General features: G+C 45.0%; 1 protein-coding gene across 4 annotated transcripts in view; it reads left to right on the forward strand.

Moving 5' to 3' along the window:
• The window catches only part of SH3TC2 (SH3 domain and tetratricopeptide repeats 2), a 104,275-nt gene that overhangs the window by 64,802 nt on the left and 15,715 nt on the right, over positions 1-23,758 (forward strand). For 3 of the 4 annotated variants that reach the window (XM_038535083.1, XM_038535081.1, XM_038535082.1), the window contains exons 4-12: positions 417-522; positions 1,939-2,082; positions 3,125-3,326; positions 4,078-4,151; positions 6,567-6,762; positions 14,708-14,841; positions 17,345-17,386; positions 17,511-19,199; positions 19,307-19,487. In XM_038535083.1, coding sequence (XP_038391011.1) covers positions 417-522; positions 1,939-2,082; positions 3,125-3,326; positions 4,078-4,151; positions 6,567-6,762; positions 14,708-14,841; positions 17,345-17,386; positions 17,511-19,199; positions 19,307-19,487 — 2,768 coding nt within the window. Of the gene's footprint in view, positions 1-416; positions 523-1,938; positions 2,083-3,124; positions 3,327-4,077; positions 4,152-6,566; positions 6,763-14,707; positions 14,842-17,344; positions 17,387-17,510; positions 19,200-19,306; positions 19,488-21,749; positions 21,895-23,758 lie in introns of all 4 variants that reach the window. The other variant, XR_005358455.1, reaches the window with a different exon arrangement.

Below are 23,758 nucleotides of genomic sequence, written 5' to 3' on the forward strand. Positions count from 1 at the left end.
GTCATGACTTGAGCTGAAGGCAAATGTTTAATTGACTGAACCACCAAGGTGCTCCCCAAAAGGGAGCATTCATTGCACACAGTTCTACATCCTGGTTCCTTTCTGTTGCTGCTACTGATCCATCTGGTAGTATATATCTGGAGGCTGCATCAGTGCACAAAGGATTTCTTTATTCTTTTTTATGGCTGCATAATATCATATATTCCACTGCATGGATGAATCACAATTCATTTTAACTGATCTCCTAGTGATGGACATTTAGGTTGTTTCCTGTGTGTGTGTGTGTGTGTGTGTGTGTGTGTGATGTAAAAAAATCAATGCCACAGTCAAGAAATCACACAGAGCATTTTGCACTCCTCTGAGATTATGAACAGGACACTGTCATCCCAGGCTGACTCACTCTTCTCTTTCCCCAGGACCTCTCAGCCAGGTTGGTGGGTATCCAGTCCCAGAAGGCTCAATTCCTCATCACCTTCAAGACCATGGAGGAAATCTGGAAATTTTCTACCTACTTGAACTTAGGTATGATGTGGAGCAGACAGGTGGAGGAGAAACTGTGTTATAGCTCAGCCAATTTGTAGGGTTTGACATCAGGGAATTGGTCTGGCTCTGACAATTAAAGAGGTAGAGCCTTCACATGGATGGTTAACTTTTGAAATATCACAAACTGCCTGGAACTAAATCTAAGGCAAATATTAACTGTTACTCTCTAATGGGATGTGGAGCATTACTTTGTTTTCAGGGGGAGACTACTTTCTTAGATAATGAATTGGTGAACAGTTCTTGGTGATCACTAAATTCAAAGGACTGAGAGAGATGCAGACTGAGGGTTAAAAAAAAACGGGGACCAGTTGAATAAGATCAAGTAGCTGCTCAAAATAGTAAAGTTGTGGATACTTCAGCCTATGTTTTTGGAAAAGAGTCAAAAGAGATGGGGGAGCTATGTGTGAAAGGGGACTCAGATGGCAGGGTTTTCTAGGAAGTGACCTTGTGTAGAGGTCGAGGGTCAAGATGGCCCTTGGCTAGAAGGTATAACTTCTCTCGTAGTCATGGTGATTTTCTGCTTTCCACACTGTGCATCTCTTTCCACGATCATTTAGAGACCCATCTTCAATTCAAAGTGTGCTCGATGGACCAGCAGCATCAGCATCGTGTGGAGCTTGTCAGAAAAGTAGAATCTCAGGCCTACTGACAGCATCTCTATTTTAATAAGATCCCCAGGTGATTGGTGTGCATGTTAAAGTACAAGAAGTACAATGATAGAAAACACACTGGGCCTAAGTAGGTACAACAGAATCAGAATGGAAACAAACAGGCTTTTGCATCTTAAGAAAGACGAAGTCTCAAAAGAAGCAAAATTTTAGCATCAATAATTCACATTTGTAGGCATGTTTGAAATACCATCCATAATTGCAACTACAGAGCAGCTAGTCTGGTTTTAACAAAGGAGAGCATGCTGGGCATGAGTGATGGAGAAGATCAGAGGGGGTGGTAGAGTAAATCCTGACTCCTTTAGAGGTCATGGACAACCCCCCAGTCACTGCATCTTTAGGGGTCCAGGAATTTGAACCTCAAGTCAGGAAAACTGTAAGGGGGGGACTAGGACCCCCAGAATCCAAATTATAATCTTTGAAATTCCTCTATAGATGTATTAGAAAGAGGTAGTTAGGTTTGGTCATCTCATTGTGCTTTTATGGAGATCCATAATGTATTGAAAATCATAAATATTATTTAAAAATGATTTGTATTTCCCAACAGATGCCGAGAAGAATCAACTCACCCTAGAAATTTTCTAGCTACCTCTCTATGCTCTTCTTGTTCTCATTAAGGGACAAAGGTCTGGGAGGGAACTTCAGAAAGGAGCTTTCTCACACTTTTCTGTTTTCAGCTATGGCAGAAATCATGTTGTTCAGAAATCATGTTGGCTTGACCTCTTAGGTTATGTATCTGCATGTCTGGAACATCTCCTTTTTGACCATAAGTACTGGCTCAACTGCAGATTGGTGGAAGATACAGAGATCCAAGTGTCAGTGGATGAGAAACATCTGGAAACAATATACCTGGCACTCCTGATACAGGAAGGTGAGGATGGAGTAGGGTGGGATGGGCTTTTATCTGGATTTTTATGATCAGTCTCTGAAATAATTAGGACACAACGGGAGGCAAAGAACATTTCAAAGGTGAGAATAATCATAAATGAACCCACCTGTTACCAATATTATTCCAAACGTCACTCTCAGTTTGACATTGACATCACATGAACAGCTATGTTTTTCAGTCTCACACTGATTGTCTGATGTTACAACCCCTTGGGGAGTTTTTAGAAAGTGCCCATGCTAGGGCTCCACTGGGGCCAATTAAATCTCCAGAGGTAGGGGCCAGGCTTTGGTATTTTTTGAAAGTTGCCCAGGCAATTCTAACATGCATCCAAGAGTAAGAAAGAATCACCTTTTAAAATATATGATACAATTTGATTGTGAAATAAAATTGCAAATCTTGCAAAACCTACAAGATTTCCTGAGATGGAGGAAAATGGTGCTGGGGAACCTCTTGGAGAACAAGCCAATCTGTTTGCAAGGAGGGATCTGATCCGGGCGACAACCAACGCTAACCACTGATGACATCACAGGCACATTGAAAGAACCCAGATTTGCATAGAATATTTTGCAAAGGGATTCTGTTTATGATTGTGTTGCACAAATCACAGTTGAAGGAAAGAATTTTGTATAGTGCTACCATATTTGGATAAATTATATTCAACCAAATCAATTTATTCTTTGTTTTGATCCTAAGATTAAGCAGAGGGTTGCAATTGTAACTGAAGTTCTGTTAAGTAAATTTTTGTTTTATTATTTTTACCAAGGGGAAGTCCCAGTTGAGCCTTATTCTCACAAATTACTCCAAGCTTATGATATCTTCTTCGAGTGCATTCCCTCTCAGTGGCTTTTTTTTCCCCTGCTACAGTTTTTCTGGGATCACAAAGGCTTTCTGTGGTACCTCTCCCCTGGCCTGTTCCTGTCCCAGGAACAAAGTAGTTGGGCTTCTGTTTAGAAACATTACATTGTGTGGTAATCCCTTTTCCATTACTGCTACTCCTTGGAGGGGCTTTTCTCATTATCTACAGGTCACTTCTTCTGCAGAGCCATGTGCTCCGTGGCTCAGCCAGCTGAGAAGGAAGGGGAGTATTTGACGCTTTGCAAGAAGGAGTTAATCTCCGTGAAGATAGTTGAAGGCGAATCTGAGTGGGAGGGCGTGTCCTTGGTGACGGGTCAGCGGGGCCTGGTGCCCCTGTCAGCTCTGGAAGCTCTGCCGCTCCCTTTCCACCAGTGAGTAGCCAGGAGTGGGTCCCAGAGCAGACTGAGGTCTGCACAACAGAGTAGACAAGCTCGCAGATATGGGCATCTGCGGTGCCAGGGAGGGAACAAAATTTGGGTGTTTTTTTTTTTTTGGTCTTTTTTTGTTTATCTATCTATCTATCTATTTATTTATTTTTAACAGTCAAAATTTGCACAATCTGGTGAAATTAGAGACAACTCAAAATTTCAAATGGACATTGTATCTAAGAGGAAATCTACTGCCAGTCTTCAAACACAGTGTTTCTTAATATGGGGACTGGTGACCATTTGTATCAGAATCACCTGGGGATTTACTCTAAGTTCAGCCCACCTGGCCATCCTCAGACTGTTTTCGATTTAGGAATTTGTATCTTATATAAGCTCCCCTTGAACATAAGGGGATGTATTTCATACTTACATTTGAGAATCCAGGTCAGAAGGTTTTGTAAACTCTGATATCTAGAGGTTAGAATCTGACAGAATGGAAAGAGATCCTTTGTTAGTTATTTAACTGGTGAACTAATTGCAGAGCCAGAGAACATCCTAGGCCTGCTGAATTCCTCTGCTTTTCATAAAGCACCTGATACAAAGTAAGTTCTCAATAAATATTTGTCATTGTTATAACTGGAGTAATAACCATGATACTTATGATAATCGCCATTGTTATTTTAATGAACTCTTCTGCTCACTGGTGTCATGTTTTTGAAATCCGGTTTTGCAAACCCCGTGTTTCCATTGGCAGATGGTTCCTAAAGAATTACCCAGGAAGCTGTGGCCTTTCCAGGAAGAGGAATTGGACAGGCTCCTATCAGATCGGTATGGCTGGGTTGAAGACAGTATTGTCAGGGAGCTAATACTGTCCTGCCTCCTAATTTTATCTGCAAGTTTGGAGTCAGTTGATGTGAATTCCTGACTGGCCTCTGCTGCTGGCTGGATGTGGAGAAGCCAGTTGCTCTCTGTAACATGGGTTTCCTTTCCTGTGGGATGAGAGGTCTCAATCCAGGGCTGTTGGTACAAATGCTCACAGTGGCAGACAGAATGTACAGATGCATGTGGACCTGGGTGGAAGATGTTAGGGAATGGCGGGACCATGGGGATTTAATGATACATTGGGTGAATCAAAAGCCCAGTGGGGGCCAAATGTGGCCTGCAGGCTGCCTGTTTTCAATCTCGGGTCAAAACATTTTCAATTTCCCTTAAACTTTTGTGAAATTGGTCTTGAATTTTGGAAGAGTAAGAAGGCCTGGCACATGATGGATATACTCAGTAGATATTTGTAGAATAAATAAATGAAATATATATATATATGTATATAATAGTATGTATTATATAAACATGCATATATTTTAGATGATCTCTGTAAGAATGTGTATGTATGTGTGTACATTTGCACACATATACACATGCATCTATAAGTACATATGTATCTACTGGAAATGAACTTTAATGTTTTCTAGGTATCTGGAGTATCTATTCCTTTCATCTTCATCTTTAAAGCCCCTCCTACCCCCAATTAGCCTAGCTGAAGTGCAATTTTGTAAGATGTGAGCCCAAATCACACTTTTTAAAAAAGAAATAGAAGGAGGGGCACCTGGGTGGCTCAGTCTTTTGAGCATCCAACTCTTGATTTTGATTCAGGTCATGATCTCAGGGTCATGAGGTCGAGCCCTGTGTTGGGTTCCACACTCAGCGGGGAGTCTGCTTAGATCCTCCTTCTCCCTTTGTCCCTCCCCCTACTCACATGCTGTCTATCTCTCTAAAATAAATAAATCTTTTTTTTTTTCTAAAATAAATAAATCTTAAAAAAAAAAAGAAATAGAGGTAATTATGGAACTTAGACCTTAGATCTAATCAATTAACTGACCATAAACAAGATTTTTGGCTATCCAAGACAGTATAAGCATTCCTTGGAATTATGAATATGGGGCTGTGAAGTTTGTTCTCAGTTCAGATTCTTACTCCACAGCTTAAAATCAGCACGACCTTGGCCAATTCGCAAGCTCTCACTGTGCTGCAAGTTCCTCATGAGTAAAATGTTACCGTAAAGCTGATTTTGAATGCCATGAAAAATCAATTAAATGACATCTGAAAACCATTTAGTACAGTTTTTCCACACTGCAAGTGTTTAATACACTATAGATCCTATTAGCCCACAAAATGGTGGGAATTTCTGGTCTTGAAGACCCAATCAATAGAAACTTTATAAAAAATGTCGGGGGTGGGGGGGTGGGGAAAGCCAGTCGCTATAGCAGAGAAGCTAAAGCAAACTTGGAAACCAAGACACATAAAAGCCATTATCTCAAGCATCTCAAGCAAAGCAGGATTAGTAGAAAGAAGGGTTAACCAGCAGTTGAGAGACTGATTTCTACACCCGGCTCCTCCGACAACTGTACTTGCACCTTTTAACCTTCTAGAAAAAGGGGATTCTGATGGTTACTCTACATACTCTCTAGGACTCTTGGAAAGATCTGAGAAAATGAGCTTAAATGTATTTTGTAAATCAGACAGCACAGAGCTCATAAATATGTCATTACTAGATCTTAGCTGGGTAAGTCTCAAGCTGAGCAATGACCATAGTCAGAAAGGGAGTCTTCCAAATCCCTCTGGATCCTGAGCAGTTTTCTGTTTACCAGTGATAGGAAGCTAACATGTTTTGAAGTTTGATTAGGTACCAGACATTGTTCATCGTTTTGACTTTTCCTAATACTTATGAGACAAATATTCTTACTATTCCCATTTTACAGTTGGGGAGGGAGACTGAGGGTCATAGTGGCCAAAGGAACTGGGAGGAAACAGAGATCCCACAATGTTTCTCACCCTGGTTTGTGGATTTGTGCTAATCATGATGAAATATTTACATGATAATGGCAAATCAGACACAGTAAGACAATATAGTAAGCTTCCCAGTTTTCCATGAGTGAACTTTATTCAGCTTTAGGGTATATCCAGTATTCTGAGATGATCTTTCCTACATTTGTTATAACACCCTTTATTTTGTAAAGTGATGATGAAAGTGGATGGTGTCTTTCTTTGAATGTTCTAGTTTGGCAACATTAAAAGCCAGTTATTACCCTGTCTCATTCCCGCCATTTTTTTTTTTTTTTTTTTTTTGGTAAGGGGGTAGGATTTTACTGGTCCTTAAAATTCTAAATTCTGAGGATGCTTCATTTCATATTACACTGGGAGCAGGTTTTGCCTTATTTGGCTGACCTGGATGTTATTTCTCCACAGGCAGAGGAAAATGTAAGGCCTGGAAGGACTATGAGAGGGAAGAAAAGGATGAGCTGACTTTTCACCAGGGAGAAAGCATCGAGATCATCGGCTTTGTCATACCTGGGCTTCAGTGGTTCATTGGGAAGTCGACGCGCTCAGGAGAAGTGGGCTTTGTTCCCACCAGGAACATAGATCCTGAGTCTTATTCCCCAATGTGAGTATGGCAGAGAGGCCCTCTAGGATATCTTGGAGTGGGCCACCTTCTTCCGTGGCCCTACCCCATGTTGAGCAGGGTTGCAGATGAACTTCAGGGTTGCCTGGCAAGATAGAGTCAAAGGAGCACTTTCTGACAACCAAGGATGTCACAAGGGGTGATGGGAAGTAGAGGACGAGTGATCAAGGAATGAGTCCATTCAGTTCTGATCAGTAGGTGGTCATCGAGGCCTTCCTATGTGCAAGGAGAGAGGCACAACCCCAAGACAAAGGGCCTGCTGTTACCACTGCAGACGTGGTATTGGTACTTGTACTCTACCACTACCTCGTCTAATCAAGGAGCCCCAGTAAGGGGAGGGCACACACAGAGACCTACAGACTACAGCTTAGTGAAAGGAGGCACCCTCCCATGGAGGTTTGATGAAAACTTAATATATAGCGACAGTGTTGGCCTAGATGCTAGAATGCTTCTTTTACGCTTTTCTCCTTTTCGACCAGAAGGGCTGGTTCTGAGAAGCAGAGCCACCCCTGAGACCAATCAGTGGCAGATGGCCAGCTTGTGTCACCTACCCTGTCATGGAGGAGTAGGGCTCAAGAATACTGATCAGTCTCTGGGGTGGGCTTCCTGCATGGGGATAGGAAACAGTAGGAAGCCTGCCCCCAGAAAGTACCAGAGGGGTCACAGAGTTGGCTGCTCACACTGAGATCCTGGGAAAATGTGGCTCAAGGATTGTCCAAGGCCCTGCGCACTCAGACTAGAATGTCTTCCCTTGTACAAAAGAGCCTCCAAGGAGATGGACCAAGGGCAGATGCTCCCTCTAAGCCCTGCCCTTTGTAGGGGGAGGAGACAGAAGGTCATGTTCTCTACACAGAAATGTGGGAACTCAAGGGACTCTCAATGAGGAAGAGCGTTCACTGAGTCCCTGGAGGATTATGGGGTAAATGGGAGTTTATAAGGAGGAAGACGGTGTCAGGAGAAATAGGCCGTATTTGCACAATGCAAGATATTTCAACAAGTGACCATGGGGAAGAACAATCACAGGTAGGAAAGTGTGTGTGTGGTGGTATCCTGAGGAATGATTGGTGTTGGTTGAGAGGCAGGTTGCCAGGAGGTCATTGGTGTAGCAAAGGCTCAGTGGGTCTGTGATGTGGCAGACAGAGAATGCTTGTGTCCTTTACCTGACAGGGAATGGGGAGCCACTGAGGGTCTCTGAGCAAGAGTGACAAATGATGAGACTGGAACCCTGGTTTTGAGCAAGGTGTGCAAGGGTAGGGGAGAACCTGGAGGCAGGAGATGAGCTCAAAGACCAAGGCTGGCACCTGGGAAGGGGCAGGGAAACAGGGAGGAGAGGGCACAGCTTAGGACCAATCATCAGGAATCTAAGATTCCAGAAGCTTCATAAATATGGATGCCCGTGTTCTGCCTCCAGAGGTCCTATCTCATCCGTGTGGCTGGGCCCTGGCTCCTCTGGAGGGTGGTGCTAATGGACAGCTAAGGTGGAACCACTGCTCGGACAACCCCCTCATTTACCCCAGAGGCAAGTGAGGACCTCAGGAGTGAAAGGGCTAAACCTTGGGGTCTGGAATTCTAGAATCCTGACATTAAATCTAGGGTTCTTTTTTTAAAAAAATTTATTCATGAGAGACCCTGAGAGAGAGGCAGAGACATAGGCAGAGGGAGAAGCAGGCTCTCTGTGGGGAGCCTGATGCGGGATTCAATCCCAGGACCCTGGATCATGACCTGAGCCAAAGGCAGATGCTCAAATACTGAGCCACCCAGGTGCCTCTAGGGTTCTTTTTCGACCGTACAGTTTTGCAGCTGAGGTCCTAGTAAGAGGGAGAAAGAATAAATAGGACAGAGATTTGGTGGGGAAGAACAATGTACCCAGCAGAGGAAGAAAGAATGTAGCAAAGGAGACAAAGGAACAAAGGAGTCCTGTGAAAGGAAGGAAGGGGTTTGGGAGGGGGGACAGTAAACACTGCTGCAGACTGCAGAGAGGTTAAAGCAGGGCTGCCTGCTGAAAGGCCTTTGGGATTGGCCACTGGGAGGTACTGGTCATCGAGACGTCAGTGGCCATTGGGAGGTACCTGGCCATCAGGAGGCCGAGTAGCTTAGTAATCAGAGTTTGAGAGCCAGACTGCCTGAAAGGCATTTATGCTTGGCCACGCAAGCATATTGGGTGTCTCCATTAGCTTACAGCTTTGCAATTTTGGACATGTTAATTGGTCTCTCTGTGCCTCAGGTTTCTCATCTGTAAATGCATATGATATTAGTATTTGTCCATAGGATTGTCAGGAGTTGCCATGAGCTAATACATGTAAAGCACTTAGAATGGTGCCCGGCACAGTGTGTGTTTAAGATCAATATGCATTGGGCGGCCCGGGTGGCTCAGCGGTTTAGCGCCACCTTCAGCCCAGGGTGTGATCCTGGAGACCCAGGATCGAGTCCCACGTTGGGCTCCCTGCATGGAGCCTGCTTCTCCCTCTGCCTGTGTCTCTGCCTCTCTCTCTCTGTGTCTCTCGTTAAAAAGAAAAAAAAAATCAATATGCATTAATTCTTACTATTGCTGTTCCTGCCATGGTGGTAATCTTTGAGAGGTAGTTTTAATAGGATATCGGGGGCAGGTGTTAGATTTCATAAACTATTTTTGGACTTCTGAACCTCATACCTTGCCCCAAATCTCAATAACTTATGCCACTAAATTAATTTGATTATCACATTTTAACTGGCTTAGTTGTAGGGGACATACTCGTGCCATAAAGAACATCACCTCCTGTATCGCAGCGGTGGCTTGAGAACTTCTGGTTATTTCTATAGTGTCTTTTGTTGGCCTCTCCACCTGGTCACCTGTGGGACCATCACCAGAGACTGCACATTGGGTAGGGAAGGGGAAAGTGAGCCAGGAAAGAGGGAGAGGTGGAAGAAAGAGGGGAGAGGGGAACTGACTCATTGTAGTCCTCCACCCCACAACCAAGCACTTCCTAGATGACAAACCTCTCCAAAACACAGCAATGAGAGGAAAAGCTCACAAACACCCTGATACAAGCAGCAGCCACTGGGTGGAGTTCCTGGGAATCATCCTGTGTGCTATGCAGGTGGTCTGGCCACTGGGTGTCACTCTTAGTCTGTTTTTTTGGTATGAGGTTTCTGAAGACGGTCCAGCATTTGCTGTCTCCTTCCTCTTCCCACAGGCTCCCTCCCTGTGCTAGTATATTACTTCTTAAAGTATATTCATTCATTCATTCATTCATTCATTCATTCATTCACTCATCCATCCATCCATCCATCCATCCATTTGTATTTATTTAACCAAATCGGCAATATATTGAGAGTAAAATTTCTCAGAAGCTGTCTTGTGAGTCAGATTTAGTCTGTGCCTCTGACACATAGGAAAGGGATCCTGTATTTCCACGGGAGCAAAGTTGTGAGTTTCCTTTTATTTACAGCCCATATTTCAACACCAGCGACCTGGTTTCACAGCAACAGCAGCTGGAAAACCAGTTCTTAAAGCTTGGGGCAGGTATTCCATCTGAATAGACATGGTATTTGTCTTGGCCAGCATGCCTTTAGAGATTTAAGAATTGCTGATGGTGACAAATGCCACACCTTGCTATTCTTCGGTTTTATGCTTTCAAAAAGTATTTGATATGTGTGTATATGTGTGTATATGTATATGTGTGTGTGTGTTGAGGGAAAAATGAATTTAGATATAACTGAAGACTTGTTACTCCTTCCTACTTTCACCCTGTGATCCTGATTCTTACCCCGGGGTGGGGGTGAGGGGGCTCTAGCTGAAGCTGATACGTATCTTCCCTGTCATCATTCTGATACATTTTAGAAACAGATATTTGTAAAAAAAAATACTAGAGTTCTGTGTTTTAAAAAATGTATATACATGTTTCTTCTGTAACTGGCCCCTTCTTTTCCATTGATACAGTAAATTTAGGACTTATTCGCGTTGTAGATTTAGTTTGTTTTAATAAAGTGTTTCTTAAAGGAAATTTAGATACTTGAATGTGTAAACTAAAAAATAAGCAAGATTGAAAAATTAATGCACTCAATACCAGAAAAAAAAAACATGGGGGATAAGCCAATATCTCATAGTATTAGAAGTTTGAAAAATTCTATTTTTTATATCCTCTCTTTTATTCTTCACATTGTTTATCTCTGTCTTCTTTATAATTTCGTTTCTTGTGGCATCTATTTTTGCTGATGACAAGTTTGCCGTTAGTCTCATAGCCATTTCTTTGCAGGTAGGCAGCTTTCTCTCTCTCTCTCTCTCTCTCTTTTAGGTTTTTCTTACTGATGTTTTGTACTATGATATATCTAGATGTGACCTATTCTGTTACATATTTATCGTTAGATGTCATCTGTGTTATCTTTTAGGAGTTATTTTAGTGGAGATCTGTGAGTTGTAACTACTCTCAGCCTTTAGTCCTTGTTTGTGTCAAATAAACTTAAAATATACTTGTGAATGATAATTTAGCTAGGTGTAGAATAACCTTCAAAGTGGAAGGAACAATAACTACTAGCATAAAATTTCAAATCTGTTTTGCCAGGGTCCATTTCATTAATCCTTGGATGGAGAAACAAGTTTTCTTGTGTTGGCCATCTTTCTTGTTTCTTTGTTTTCTATTTCACTAGTTTCACATTTACCTTTATTATTTCTTCTACTTTGTTTTTATTTCATTGCTTTATGCCTTTATCCTCTCTGTTTAATGCTTTCATCTTGTAGGTTGATTTGCCAAGCGATAGCTAATGGAACCCAGAAAGATGGATCAGGAGGATGAATAGCCCTATAGAAATGGAAGTCATGTTGAAAATGATATTATTTTCATTTATTTTGCTTAGGACGTGGTGCACTTCCTCAGCTTGAAGACTCATGTCTTTCTTCAATTCTGGAAAATTCTCAGTCCTTCTCCCTTTGAATATTGCCTCTCTCTCATTCTTTTTAGTCTATCTTCTGGAATTCCTAACAGAGGTATGTTGGACTTGCCATTCTAGCCCTAATGCTTAATCAGTTCTTTTATATTTTTTCATCTTTGTGTCCCTCTAGGTGCATTCTGGGTGATGTCCTCCAAGCCGTCTTGAGTTTCACTAATTCTCTCCTCTGTTATGACTAAACCTGCTGTTTAACTCACTCCTGTAGTTGTAAGTGTTCATGCCTTTCTTTTCATTTCTAGAATTTGTATTTTGCTATTTTCCGCATATACTTACTTCTGCTCACTACGTTCCACATTTTCATTGTAGCTTCTAATCAGTCTTTTATTTCATCATTTTAACCATGCTTATTATAAATTAATCTTTTGATTGTTATTATTTTTAGTTTTTCTAGTGTTAATTTACCTATTTGTGAACCTGCTGGCATTCATTGTCAGTAGTTACTTTTCTTGTGTTTGTATTTTTGGCTATGTGAACCAATTTTCAATGTTTTATTTTATTTTTAAAGAATTATTTATTTATTTGAGAGAGCATGTGTGAGTATGTGCACATGTTGGGGGGGCGGTAGGTGGGGGGGAAACTCAAGCCGACTCCCGGTTGAGGGTGAGCCCTATGTGGAGCTCTATCCTATGACTTGTGAGATGTGACCTGATCTGACCCTAAATCACCAGTCAGATGCTTAACCAACTGAGCCACCCAGGTGCCCTGAATATTCAACATTTTAAAAGACAGTCTTTGCATGAAGCCTGGATTGAAGAAAATATACCAGTAGAACAATTTTGGCATTTGCCCTCCCAGCAAATTAAGGAACTCAGTGGTCCAGGGCTGGTTTTTAAATGTTATGTTCTTCAATTGTGGTACTTACACTGTATGGTGTAATTCAGAATATACACCTTCTAATGGTGTAAGTCCAGGTGTTTGATTTTTTCTTTCCGCAGGGATGCAGTCAGATGGAAAGTGTGTCATTGCCAGGCAAGTTTTCCCACCTCCTCTTCCCAGAAGCTGTAGTTCTTCCTGACTTCAGGCTGTAGGGAGCTCAAAGCTATGTAGGGAGCTCAAGTCAGCTTCACAGCTTCAGACAGACCCAAAGTCACATATTCTGTCCCTAGGTGGCATCACAAAGTGAGCCCCAGTCCTGAGGGCCAGTATCCCGGCTGAAAACTCCTGGGATCTCTGGGCTATCTGCTGTTGTTTACCAACTGGGCTTTGGTATCTCCTTTTGTTTCTGGCTTTCAGGCATTTCTCTTTCCTTTTTTCAAGTCTAAGAATGTAGTAAAATATTTATCCTTGTCACATTTTATCTATGATTTGTCTGTGTTTGTGGGTGAGAGTAGCCCCCTGTGGAACACTTCAGCCTGCCATATATCCTAGAAATCTTACCATTCTAGCCTCATTTCCATGCTAGGAAAACCCTAATGTAATTTTTCAAGCTTCTTGGACTCTTTCCAAGAACATTCCAAGGACTCAGGACATAGCATATCAGCTGTGAGGCAATGGGCTACAGAGACAGAAGATCACAGTTTCTGTCTCAGCTTTACCACTTGCCAGCTGTGTCATTCTGAGCATGGCACTAAATGAAATAGTAAATTCAGGAATGCTTGGCAAAATTTAAACGTTCTATAGAAATTTAAAATCATATAGTTCTTTTTATCTCAGATAACTTAGTTGTAGATTTAAACTAGATGCTCTTTTGAGGATGGCTGCTTTCATGGTGCTGAGAGAATCTGGAAGTCGGTCCAGAGAGGTGTGGGCTCAATATGTGTCATGGAAAGAGTCCTGGGCCAGACATCAGGCCATATCTTTAGTGCTGGTTCTGTCACTAATTAGTGGTGCGACCTTGAGCAGTTCATATTAGCTCCTGGTTTTCTCATCCCTGGCTTTACCTGAGTACCGAGGACAAATGTAGGCAGCAGACTGTGGCACTCCCATCCCCACTCCTCCCTTAATTCTGCTTGAACTGGAGAAGATTTTTTTTTTAAACACTTCTTAACTACCAACTTTATTTTTCTGTGCCTCAGTTTCATCCTCTGTAAAAAGGGATAAGAATAGTAGCTACCTCATTGGGCAATTATGTAGATTAAATGAGATAAGAGTGTCTGATTCATAATAGGATCCCCTCACCCCCAAGTATTAGCTGTTATAACCCCTTGGGCTTCCAAGTTATTTTTGTTTAAAAAATGGATTCTGAGGTTAAACCTCCTGCTACAACTTTATTTAGACCTGAAAGAGACCTTAAAATTTGTTCATGTAGATTTCTGGATTGAATTTTTTCTAAGGCACTTCTAATTTTCACATTCTTTGATTCTATGACAAACTTCTAAGCAAATTAATTTTAACAATGAGTTTACACAGTACAGTGAATATAAGGATTTCTATTATTTGCAGTCATTTCTTCCAGCCCCTGACCTTCCTTCTACCCACTTCCTGTCTCTTCTCTGAATGCCACATAATGTTCTTGTTCTGTGCCATGGAATTAGGATGTCAACAATTGTGAAGGGTTCTTCTGACCATAGTCAAACTTTTTTCATTGCTTCTCTAGATTGTGTCACCCATCCCTAATGTTTTCTTAAAATAACCTGATTAAAAAAAACAAAAACAAAACATGTTTTAATGGTTCCTTTTCAACTCTTACTTTTGAGGCAGTCAGTTCCTATTTCTCCATTAAGAATGGGCACCCAGTGGTCTCAAAGAAAGGGAAGGGGTCAAGGAAAGGGACTTTGTTTCTCTTGGAGATAGTTTTAACAGAAGGGGTGTTTTCATTCCCACTTTGACCTGTTCGGCAGCCATGTAGCTCATTTCTTCATGAATGAAGTGCTCAGAGCTCTTCTTCCTGGGCAGCATAGATAAATACAGTATATGGCAGTGAGATGAGGAGTCTGGTTGCAGCTATGACAAGTCAGTCGATGGATTCTCTATGTCCTTCACTGTATCCTGGGCTGGAGGGAGAATGGTTGTGTCTGGAGCCTTGCACTGATCTGTGTACCTGTCTTTTGTCTCAATGCAGGAACAAGAGTTCTGCCTTTTTCAGTGACGAGGAAAGATGCTCTCTGTGGGTCCTGGGAAGTGATAGGAAAGCTGAGTGTGCCAGCTTCCTCCACACACTTGCTCATACTGACATCGCGTCTGTCTACCGGCTTAGTGAGTGTTTGCTCCTCGGACCCCTTTGAAAGCTCAGGCCAGTGATAGCATGAGAGGCCAGCCCTACTGAGCCTTCCATTCTAACCTTGGGGAAGAAAACCTCCTGAATTGTGGCTGAGGTCACTTCTAGGGCTGAAGGAGGTCTAGGTCCCCAATGATAAAAGCAGGACCATAGAATGTTATAGCTTGTAAGAGGTGATTTCTCCTCTCATTTGACCAATTGGGAAACTGAGGCCCTGGTGAATTAAAGCCTTCCCCATTTTCTACTCAGGACAATCCCTACTCTACCATGCTTCCCCCAACACAAACTGACACTGGACTGTTGGGGTGTGTTGGCTTTGGGTGGGGGAGAGCCTTAGTGTCCGAATGATTGTTTGAACAAATGAATGCCCCTCTTTTCCCTTACTTTGGAAGGGCTCACTGCTCTGTGTCAGGAAGTACCTTCACCTTTTGACAGTCATCTGAGGAAAGATTCTTGTTTCCCCCCATCTCTTCAGTGAGGGTAGTATTGTATTCACCCCACTTTGGACAGATTAGATGGGGCACTGCCCATTAGATGGGGCAGATCAAAGATTCTACAGGAGCCCTCCCTGGGGCAGAGGGCAGGCAGCAGGGTCTTTCCCCATGCACAAGGAGCATTTGTGAGGAGCACCTAGCCTAGGCATCTGCACAGCCCTGCCAGAACTTTCTAGCCACAAACAGATCACATGACCCATCAGGCTGAGCCAGGAGGCTGATGCCATGGGCACTGCCTGGTAGGGGGAGTTGAGGTCTGAAAATCCAGGATGACTGCAGGTGTGCCTTGAGCAGGGGCAGGCCACAGACTTGGATCTAAGGGATCCACCAACCATTGATCCAATGGTAGGGAGAGATCTAGGAGCACGTCCCAGGCAATCCATTGCCTCCCATCGATAGACCAGGAGTGCAGCTCTGCTGGATGCAGGATTTTCCTGGCACCAAGGCAGTCAGCACAGGGGCATCCTATTGGTAAATTCCAGCTCCCCCAGGGCCTGGCATGTGTCCTCAGTGTCAGCAAGGGCTGGGGCACAAGGACAGCTCTCCATAGCCCAGCTCTCCAGCTCTCCCACGTTTGGCTGTGAGGCCTTCTACCTATGGAGGTTACAGATCACAAGTAGCTACAATGACTGTCATGGAGAGTAGTAGGCAGAGGCTTGGCCCGGTGTGGGCTCCGCTGTCCTCAAGGTTTACTGGAGAGCCCGGAATGAGGGCTCAGGAGGCTGTTGCTTCTCTGCCGGGAAGAGGTAACATCTCATTTCCAGCAGCCCGTGTCCTGGGGGGCATGAATCTGGCCTTCGCCTCCACAGTTACACTGTGGCCACTTTTGCCAAGAGGGTTCGGTTCTTTGCTGCCAAATCCAAGGTGTCTTCTCAGTTCTCATCTAGACTTCTTCCACTTTTGTGACGTCAAGTGGCTGTCCCAGAGGCACCTTGATCTCTGTGTCTCCTCTCCTCTCAGATGGTGCCTTTCTAGGCTCCTTCGCTGCCTCCCACCTGCTGGGAGATGCTTCTCTGGCTCCTTCACAAGCTTCTCTACCCCAGCTGCTTTGCTTTCTTGTCCCAAGGCTTCTTCTAGGACTTGAACACATTCCTTGCGACCTGCGGTGTGTTCTAAATCTGTCTTTGCAAGTCTCAACTTTTTTCTTTGGCTATAGATCTACTTCCTCCTCAACCTAGAGCTCCTGGGAATACCTCAGACTCAGAATGTCCAAAGCTGTGCTCCAGACAGCCCCTTCTTCTACCTTATTCCCCACAAAGTCACTTCAGGGAACAAGGCTAGGACCCACAGATGCTCCTCTTTCCTTCATTAGTCACCTTTGGTCACCTAGTCATGTGTCACATTGTGCAGTTGAGTCCACGACAGTTGAGAGGATGATGGTGAGTGAGGGAGAAGGAAAGCTGTATGCACAGAAATGGGAGGGGATGCTGTTTGCCACAAAATGTGCCACACTTGGAATTTTGTTCATGGCTCTGCTGTCAGCTAGCTGGGAGATTTGGGCCTTCAGATTTCGTCCTCCACCCCCTATCCCACAACTCCTGGAAAAGAGCTGTGTTTCTAGCTTTTCTGATTTTCTTTTTGGGCTCTGGGTCTTACTTCTCCCTCAGTTCCCACCTGTAAGGTGAGCAGTTCAAACAAGATGCTCTGCAGGTCCCCGCAGCTTTTACACTGGTGATGGAGGAGAAAATCCTGCCCAGTTTTTTTTTTTTTTAAAGATTTTATTTATTTATTCACGAGAGACAGAGAGGCAGAGACACAGGCAGAGGGAGAAGCAGGCTCCATGCAGGGAGCCCGACATGGGACTCGATCCTGGATCTCCAGGATCAGGCCCCGGGCTGAAGGTGGCGCTAAACCACTGAGCCACCCGGGCTGCCCCTGCCCAGTTTTTTAGAGAGATTTAAACACAAAGTGTCTGGGGTGCAACTGCAGCATAGGCATGGTAGCCTATTCTGACCTAACACCAGGTCTGTCCTTCATCTCTACCCAGGTGGGTTTGAATCCATCCAGAATCTTCCAAACGATCTAAGTGGTGAGTAGAGATCATGCTGAACCTGACTTACGGTCCTTCAGAGAAGCATCCTGTCCTCTTGCCAGGATCTGGCCGCCACAGTGGCAGGTGCTCACGGTTGCTCAACTCTGCTTATCCCTTACAGCGTCCCAGCCTGAAGGCGTTAAGGAGGCCAGGCCTGGTAGAGGCTGGGAAGAGCAGCAGGCCGTGGGCTCCAGACAGTCCAGCAGCTCTGAGGACTCCAGCCTGGAGGAGGAGCTCCTCTCAGCCGCCTCGGACAGCTACCACTTGCCGGAGCCTGATGACCTAGATGACCCAGAACTGCTCATGGACCTAAACACTGGTCAGGAAGAGGAGGAGGCTGAGAACTTCGCCTCCATATTGGCTTTTTTGGATCACAAGGGTTACGCTGACCACTTTAAGAGCCTCTATGATTTCTCTTTCTCTTTCCTCACATCTTCCTTTTACAGCTTCTCTGAGGAGGATGAACTTGTGGCCTACCTGGAGGCCTCAAGGAAGTGGGCCAAGCGGAGCCACAGGACCTGGGCCCATGCCCGGCTCTGCTTCCTCCTGGGCCGACTGAGTGTCAGAAAGGTCAAACTCTCTCAGGCCAGGGTGTACTTTGAGGAGGCTGTGTATATTCTTGATGGGGCATTTGAAGACCTATCCTTGGTGGCTGCTCTGTATATCAATCTGGCTGCCATCTACCTGAGGCAGAGGCTGAGGCATAAAGGCTCCACTCTGCTGGAGAAAGCAGGTGCTCTGTTGACTTGCCTGCCTGACCGTGAGTCTAGTACCAAGAATGAGCTCGACGTGGTGGCCTATGTACTACGCCAGGGCATTGTGGCAGGCAGCTGTCCTTTGGAGGCCAGGGCCTGTTTTCTGGCCATCCGATTGCTCCTAAGCCTAGGCCGGCATGAGGAGGTCCTGCCCTTTGCTGAGCGCCTGCAGCTCCTGTCTGGACACCCTCCTGACTTGGATGCTACAGCCACCATCTTAAGTTTTCTGTATGATAAAAAATATCTTCCACACCTTACAGTGGCCTCTGTCCAGCAACGTGGTACCCAGGGTGACCAAGGGATGTCCCTTCCAATTTGGCAGGTCTACCTGGTTCTTCAGAACACCACCAAGCTCCTTGGAGTTCCCTTTTCAAACTGGGGTGAAGTTTCTGCCCTGGCCTGCCCAGCACTCAGGCAGGCGCTGGCTGTCTGCGAGGAGCAGAGCAATTGGAGCACCCAGAGGGCCCTGTGTCTCATCCTGTCCAAAGTGTACCTCCAACACAGGTCTCCTGATGGTGCCATCCATTATCTGAGCCAGGCTTTGGTGGTAGGGCAGCTGCTGGGTGAGCAGGAAGCCTTTGAGTCTTCCCTCTGCCTGGCATGGGCTTATCTCTTAGCCAGCCAGGCAAAGAAGGCTTTGGACATCCTCGAACCGCTCCTATACTCCCAGAAGGAGACATCCCAAAAGGGGGTGGTCCAGAACCTCCTGGGACTTGCACTTCAAGGTGAAGGGTGGGTGAACAGGGCAGCCAAGAATTATCTCCGGGCCTTGAACAGAGCAAAGGAAACGGGGAATGTACGCAACCAGGCAGTGACTTTGGCCAATCTTGGCCACCTGACCCTTAAGTCCTGGGCTCAGCAGCCAGCCAAGGACTATCTCCTGCAGGCTGTCCGACTCTATTCTGAACTCCAGACCAGCATGGAGACGGACATGGAATTAGTACAGGTGCTTCTCTGGTTGGCCCAAGTCCTGGTGCATGGACGCCAACTGGCCAGTGGTCGCCTCTGTTATGAAATGGCATTGCTGTTTGGCTTAAGGCATGGACACCTAAAGAGTGAGTATGTCCTGTGCTACTCGAAGCTTTAGAGAAAAGTGTTAGAGCGCGCTTTGCCCTCGCCCTATCCTTAAGCGATCTCATTCGTGTTCCCGCTTTGTGTTCAGGTCAGCTTCAGATCACCAAATCCCTCTGCCATTTCTACAGCTCTGTATCCCCAAACCCCAAGGCATGCATCACCTACCATGAGCACTGGCTGGCCCTGGCTCATCAACTCAGGGACCGAGAGATGGAAGGGCGGCTGCTGGAGTCCCTCGGGCAGCTCTATCGAAACCTGAACACACCCAGGTAAGTCTGGGCTTGGGGGCAGTTCTAGAAACTGCTTATGTTCCTTCAAGGCAGACAGCACTCTTTTCCTCAGGAAGTGATGTTCACATGCATGCGGTGCGTTTATGACATTACAGAAAAGAGCGTGGGCCCTGCAGCCACCGCACAGTGTCTTCTATCGCTTATTAGCCGTGTGGCTTTGAGCAAATTACCGAAATTCACTGTACCTCAGCTTCCTCCTTGGAGGCAATAATGGGGGCGTCTACAGTACAGTATTCATATGGGGAATAAATGTGTTGATGCACATGGAACCCTTGGAACAGGGCCTGATCCATAGGAGGGGCTTGGTGATGTTGGCTAGGTGACAGTTACCTCCGTGTTTCCGTAAGAACCGTCCTGTGACCGTGGCTGAGGGTGCCTAGGTCAGGGAGTGGGCAGTTATTATACGGGAACTGGAGCCGCCAGGAGGCTGAGGTTACCTGAGGACAGTGGGTATTAGAGAAACAGCACAGAGTTAATTCATCTACCGGCAGGGGAGGGTAAAATCTCACAGTAAAGAAGTTTGATTTGGAACCCTACCTTTACAATGAAACTGGAAGTGATGGAACTGTGCTTTATTCTCACGGCTTCGTGAAGACACTTAGGTTAGAATTGCAGCCGTGCAGTAAGTCATGGGATCAATTGCAAAAGAAGTGTTGACGTTTAGCTTAATCGTGTCGACAGAATTGTATAACAGCACCACGAAATATGCTTTGCTTGGTGATCGACTTCTCAGCCCTCTCTTGAAAAGGCTCCTTTTTGCAAAAACACACCAAAAGTGAACTGTTTTACCCCAATGCTTCTTTTAATCCCTGGATCTTGAAACTATTCCCGTGTGAAGTATCTTGCTGTCTGTCTCCTGCTGACTTTCTCTTCTCTTGTGTCCTCACCGGGTGGCATCTGCTCACCCATTGCTCTCCAGCGGTGTCGCCTGCAGTTCTGCTTTCCTACAGACTTTTAACTGATTCCATTACATTCTGCATGGTTTGCGAGATATCTGATTTCATTTTGCAACAGATTAGCAGCATCATGTACATAATTATGACTGGCATCTAAAGTAGACCCGGGATCATTGCTAGTGTTGAGCAGAGAAAGGTGGTTGAGGAGAAGCTCACTGAATGACAAGTTTTGTTTTTCCAGGCAACGTGGCAACGTTGGGCGCCCAGACAACCAGATCGCTAATAATCAGATAACAAATTCTCTTTCTCTATGTCCCCCTCACTCTGTCTCCTCTCCCTCACCCTTTCCCTCTCTTGCAAGAATCAAGTGTCCTCCCAACCTCCCACTATCTCTGCCTTCAGTTCCAGGAAGGGATCCTTGCAGGATGTGAGGGGACAGGAGCTGTGACCCCAGAGTGACACTGATTCCATTCCAGGAGACCCTACAAACGTCCTTTTATTGGGGGAGTGGGCTTTTGGTGATTCTTAGTCCATCATTCTGGAAGTTGATCCAGATGAGGGTCTTTTAACCCTAATATTCTATAATTCTAATCTTTGAGATCCTGACTTGTATAACTGGAAAGAAATAAACCTCCCCTTCTCCTGCTTTACCACCAATGGGAGTGAAACAAAGAAGTAGATGGAGAAGTGCCTCAGATTTCAGAGGAAACCCTGCAGACATAAGGTCATTATCCTTTTGCAGAATGCTCAGGCCATCATGGAGAATGTGCTATAATGCTACATTTATTTAGCATGTATAAATCACCTCCTCCTACAGAGTGCCCAGCAGACACAGGTAAACAGGTATTTGCATGTTCCTAGAAGTGGTTACAGTAATTTTGTTCTAAGCTTCCTGGTAGCTGAGGTAAAAAGGGGAAAGCCACATGAGGTTCTCACTGTCTGATAACAAAACAAAACAAAACAAAACAAAACTACCATAAACAAATGTATCTGTTGGAGCAAATGTTTTTCTGACAGTGACTTCTAGGAGGTATTTATTAATTGGGTCTTGATATATGGACAGATTTATTCAATTACACTCTCCCCATGAGATTTCCATCCTCACAAAACTCAAAGGTAAGAAATGGGGGTGCCTGACTGGCTCAGTTGGTTAAGCATCTGCCTTCAGCTCAGATCATTATCCCAGGGTCCTGGGATCAAGTCCCACATTGGGTTCCATGCTTAACGAGGAGCTTGCTTCTTCCTTTCCTTCTCCCTCTGCCTGATGCTCCCCCTGCTTGTGCTCTATCTCTCTGTCAAATAAGTAAATAAATAAAACCTTTTTTTTTTTTTTTTTAAAAAAAAGGCAGAAACCACTCCTGTGTGAGATGGCAGGCATCTGCAGAAGTGGGTCTGGAGGGGAAGAAGAGGACACGTTCAGCTGAGGGTTGAGGATCTGACATAGAAGGCTTCGTGAAGGCGGTAGCATCTGAGGAGGGCCTAGAGGGAGGGTAAGCTTTTGGAAAGTAGAAGAGGGTAAGAGGATAAGCATTCCCAGCAGAGGGAATGGCAGTAGCCATGGAAAGATGGGGACACATTTGACATTTGGAGGTATTCTGTAGGTTTGATGAAGGTTGGTGTTCAAGTGGATGGAGGGAGTAAAGGAGAGAGAGGCCTCCCTCCTGTGCCCTAGGAGGGGGTGAGGGGGTGGGCTGGGGTGGGGAGCAGTGGGCCTCCAGACTGGCACAGCGAGCAGCCATAGTGAAGATGGTGGTGGCAGTAGTAACTGATGGCATTCAGTGAGCACACAGCATTTCCCAAGCAATGTGTATTCTCAGGATAACTACATGTGGCACAGAGAGCTGTAGAAGCAGAACAGAAGAAGCCAAGTAATTTGCGTGAACTGCATAGTGCGGATCAATAGCCAGGCTGAGTCTAGCCCAGGGGTCAGCCAACTTTTTGGCAAAAGGCCAGATAGTAAATGCTTTAGGCTTTGTGGCCATGTGGTCTAGTCACAACTCTACTGCAGGTGCGTTGTGCAAACAGCCGTAAACTGTACGTGAACGGATGGGTGCGGCCGTGTGCCGCTGAGACGCTGCTTACAAGAGCAGGAGGAAGGCTGTGTGGGTTCACAGGCCATAGTTTGCCAACCCCTGGTCTAGAGTCTGTATTCACTTTTTAAAAAGATTTTATTTATTTATTCATGAGAGACAGAGAGAGAGAGAGAGAGAGAGAGAAAGAGAGAGAGAGAGAGAGAGAGACACAGGCAGAGGGAGAAGCAGGCTCCATGCAGGGAGCCCCACGTGGGACTTGATCCCGGGTCTCCAGGATCAGGCCCTGGGCTGAAGGCAGCGCTAAACCACTGAGCCACCCGGGCTGCCCTAGAGTCCGTATTCTTAACTACTCTGTAGGAATCCTGCCTATTCAGCCAACAGTTTTCACCCTAAATAAAGCATAAATGTGGATGGCTAGAGTGTGAAGCCTCTGGGAGTTGTATGGATGAGAAGGGCTTCATTTTTCATCTGGTCTGACCCCTGCCTATTCCAGAGAGTTCAGATTGATGACCCACTTGGTGGCCCTGGTAGCAGCCCAGATCCCTGCCTCCTCAACTTAAGAAGGCTTCACTACTCCCTGCTACTTTTCTATTCATGCCTCCTCTTTCAAAGATTTTTCTCTAGGATTTAGAGGTGGAGGAGGTAGGGGAGGGCAAGCAAATAATGAAAGCTGTGATGGGTTTTTGCTTTGGAATACTTGGCTGTCCCATTGTCCAGTACCTTCAGTCTTGCTCTCTCTGCCTCCAGGGTGACAGCTATAGGATCTGGTGTTTTCAAAAGATATTAATTAATTAATTAATTAATTGAGAGGGAGAGAGAGACCAAGTAGGCAAAGTGACAGGCAGAGGGAGAGGGAGAAGCAGGCTCTGAGCAGACAGCCTGATTCAGGGCTCGATCCTAGCATCCTGGGATCATGACCCGAGCCAAAGGCAGAAACTTAACTGACTGAGCCACCCAGGTATCCCCAGGGTCTGGTATTTTCAATATCTCAATGCGCAGGGTCCTTGGGGATCTTGTTTCCTGTCTTTGGGTGACACAATGCAAACTGTGCCTTGTTCTAGAGCTGAACCAGGTGGGATCCATGGGAATTTTGAGGTTTTATTGAATCTATGCAACAAATTTTTACTGAGAGTTTTTACTATATTCTAAAACCTAACAGAGAGATATAGTCCCTGAGCTCACAATGCTTATATCCTAGCTCAAGAAATTGACAATATTTATATACATATTCTCCAAAAGTATCACATAAATTGTGTTAAGTGCCACGAGGGATGTGCATATTACCTTTAGAAAGAAGCAATGCATTGGATGCAATAGGTCC

Source organism: Canis lupus, chromosome 4 (genome assembly GCF_011100685.1).
Source record: "Canis lupus familiaris isolate Mischka breed German Shepherd chromosome 4, alternate assembly UU_Cfam_GSD_1.0, whole genome shotgun sequence".
Classification (NCBI taxonomy): domain Eukaryota; kingdom Metazoa; phylum Chordata; class Mammalia; order Carnivora; family Canidae; genus Canis; species Canis lupus.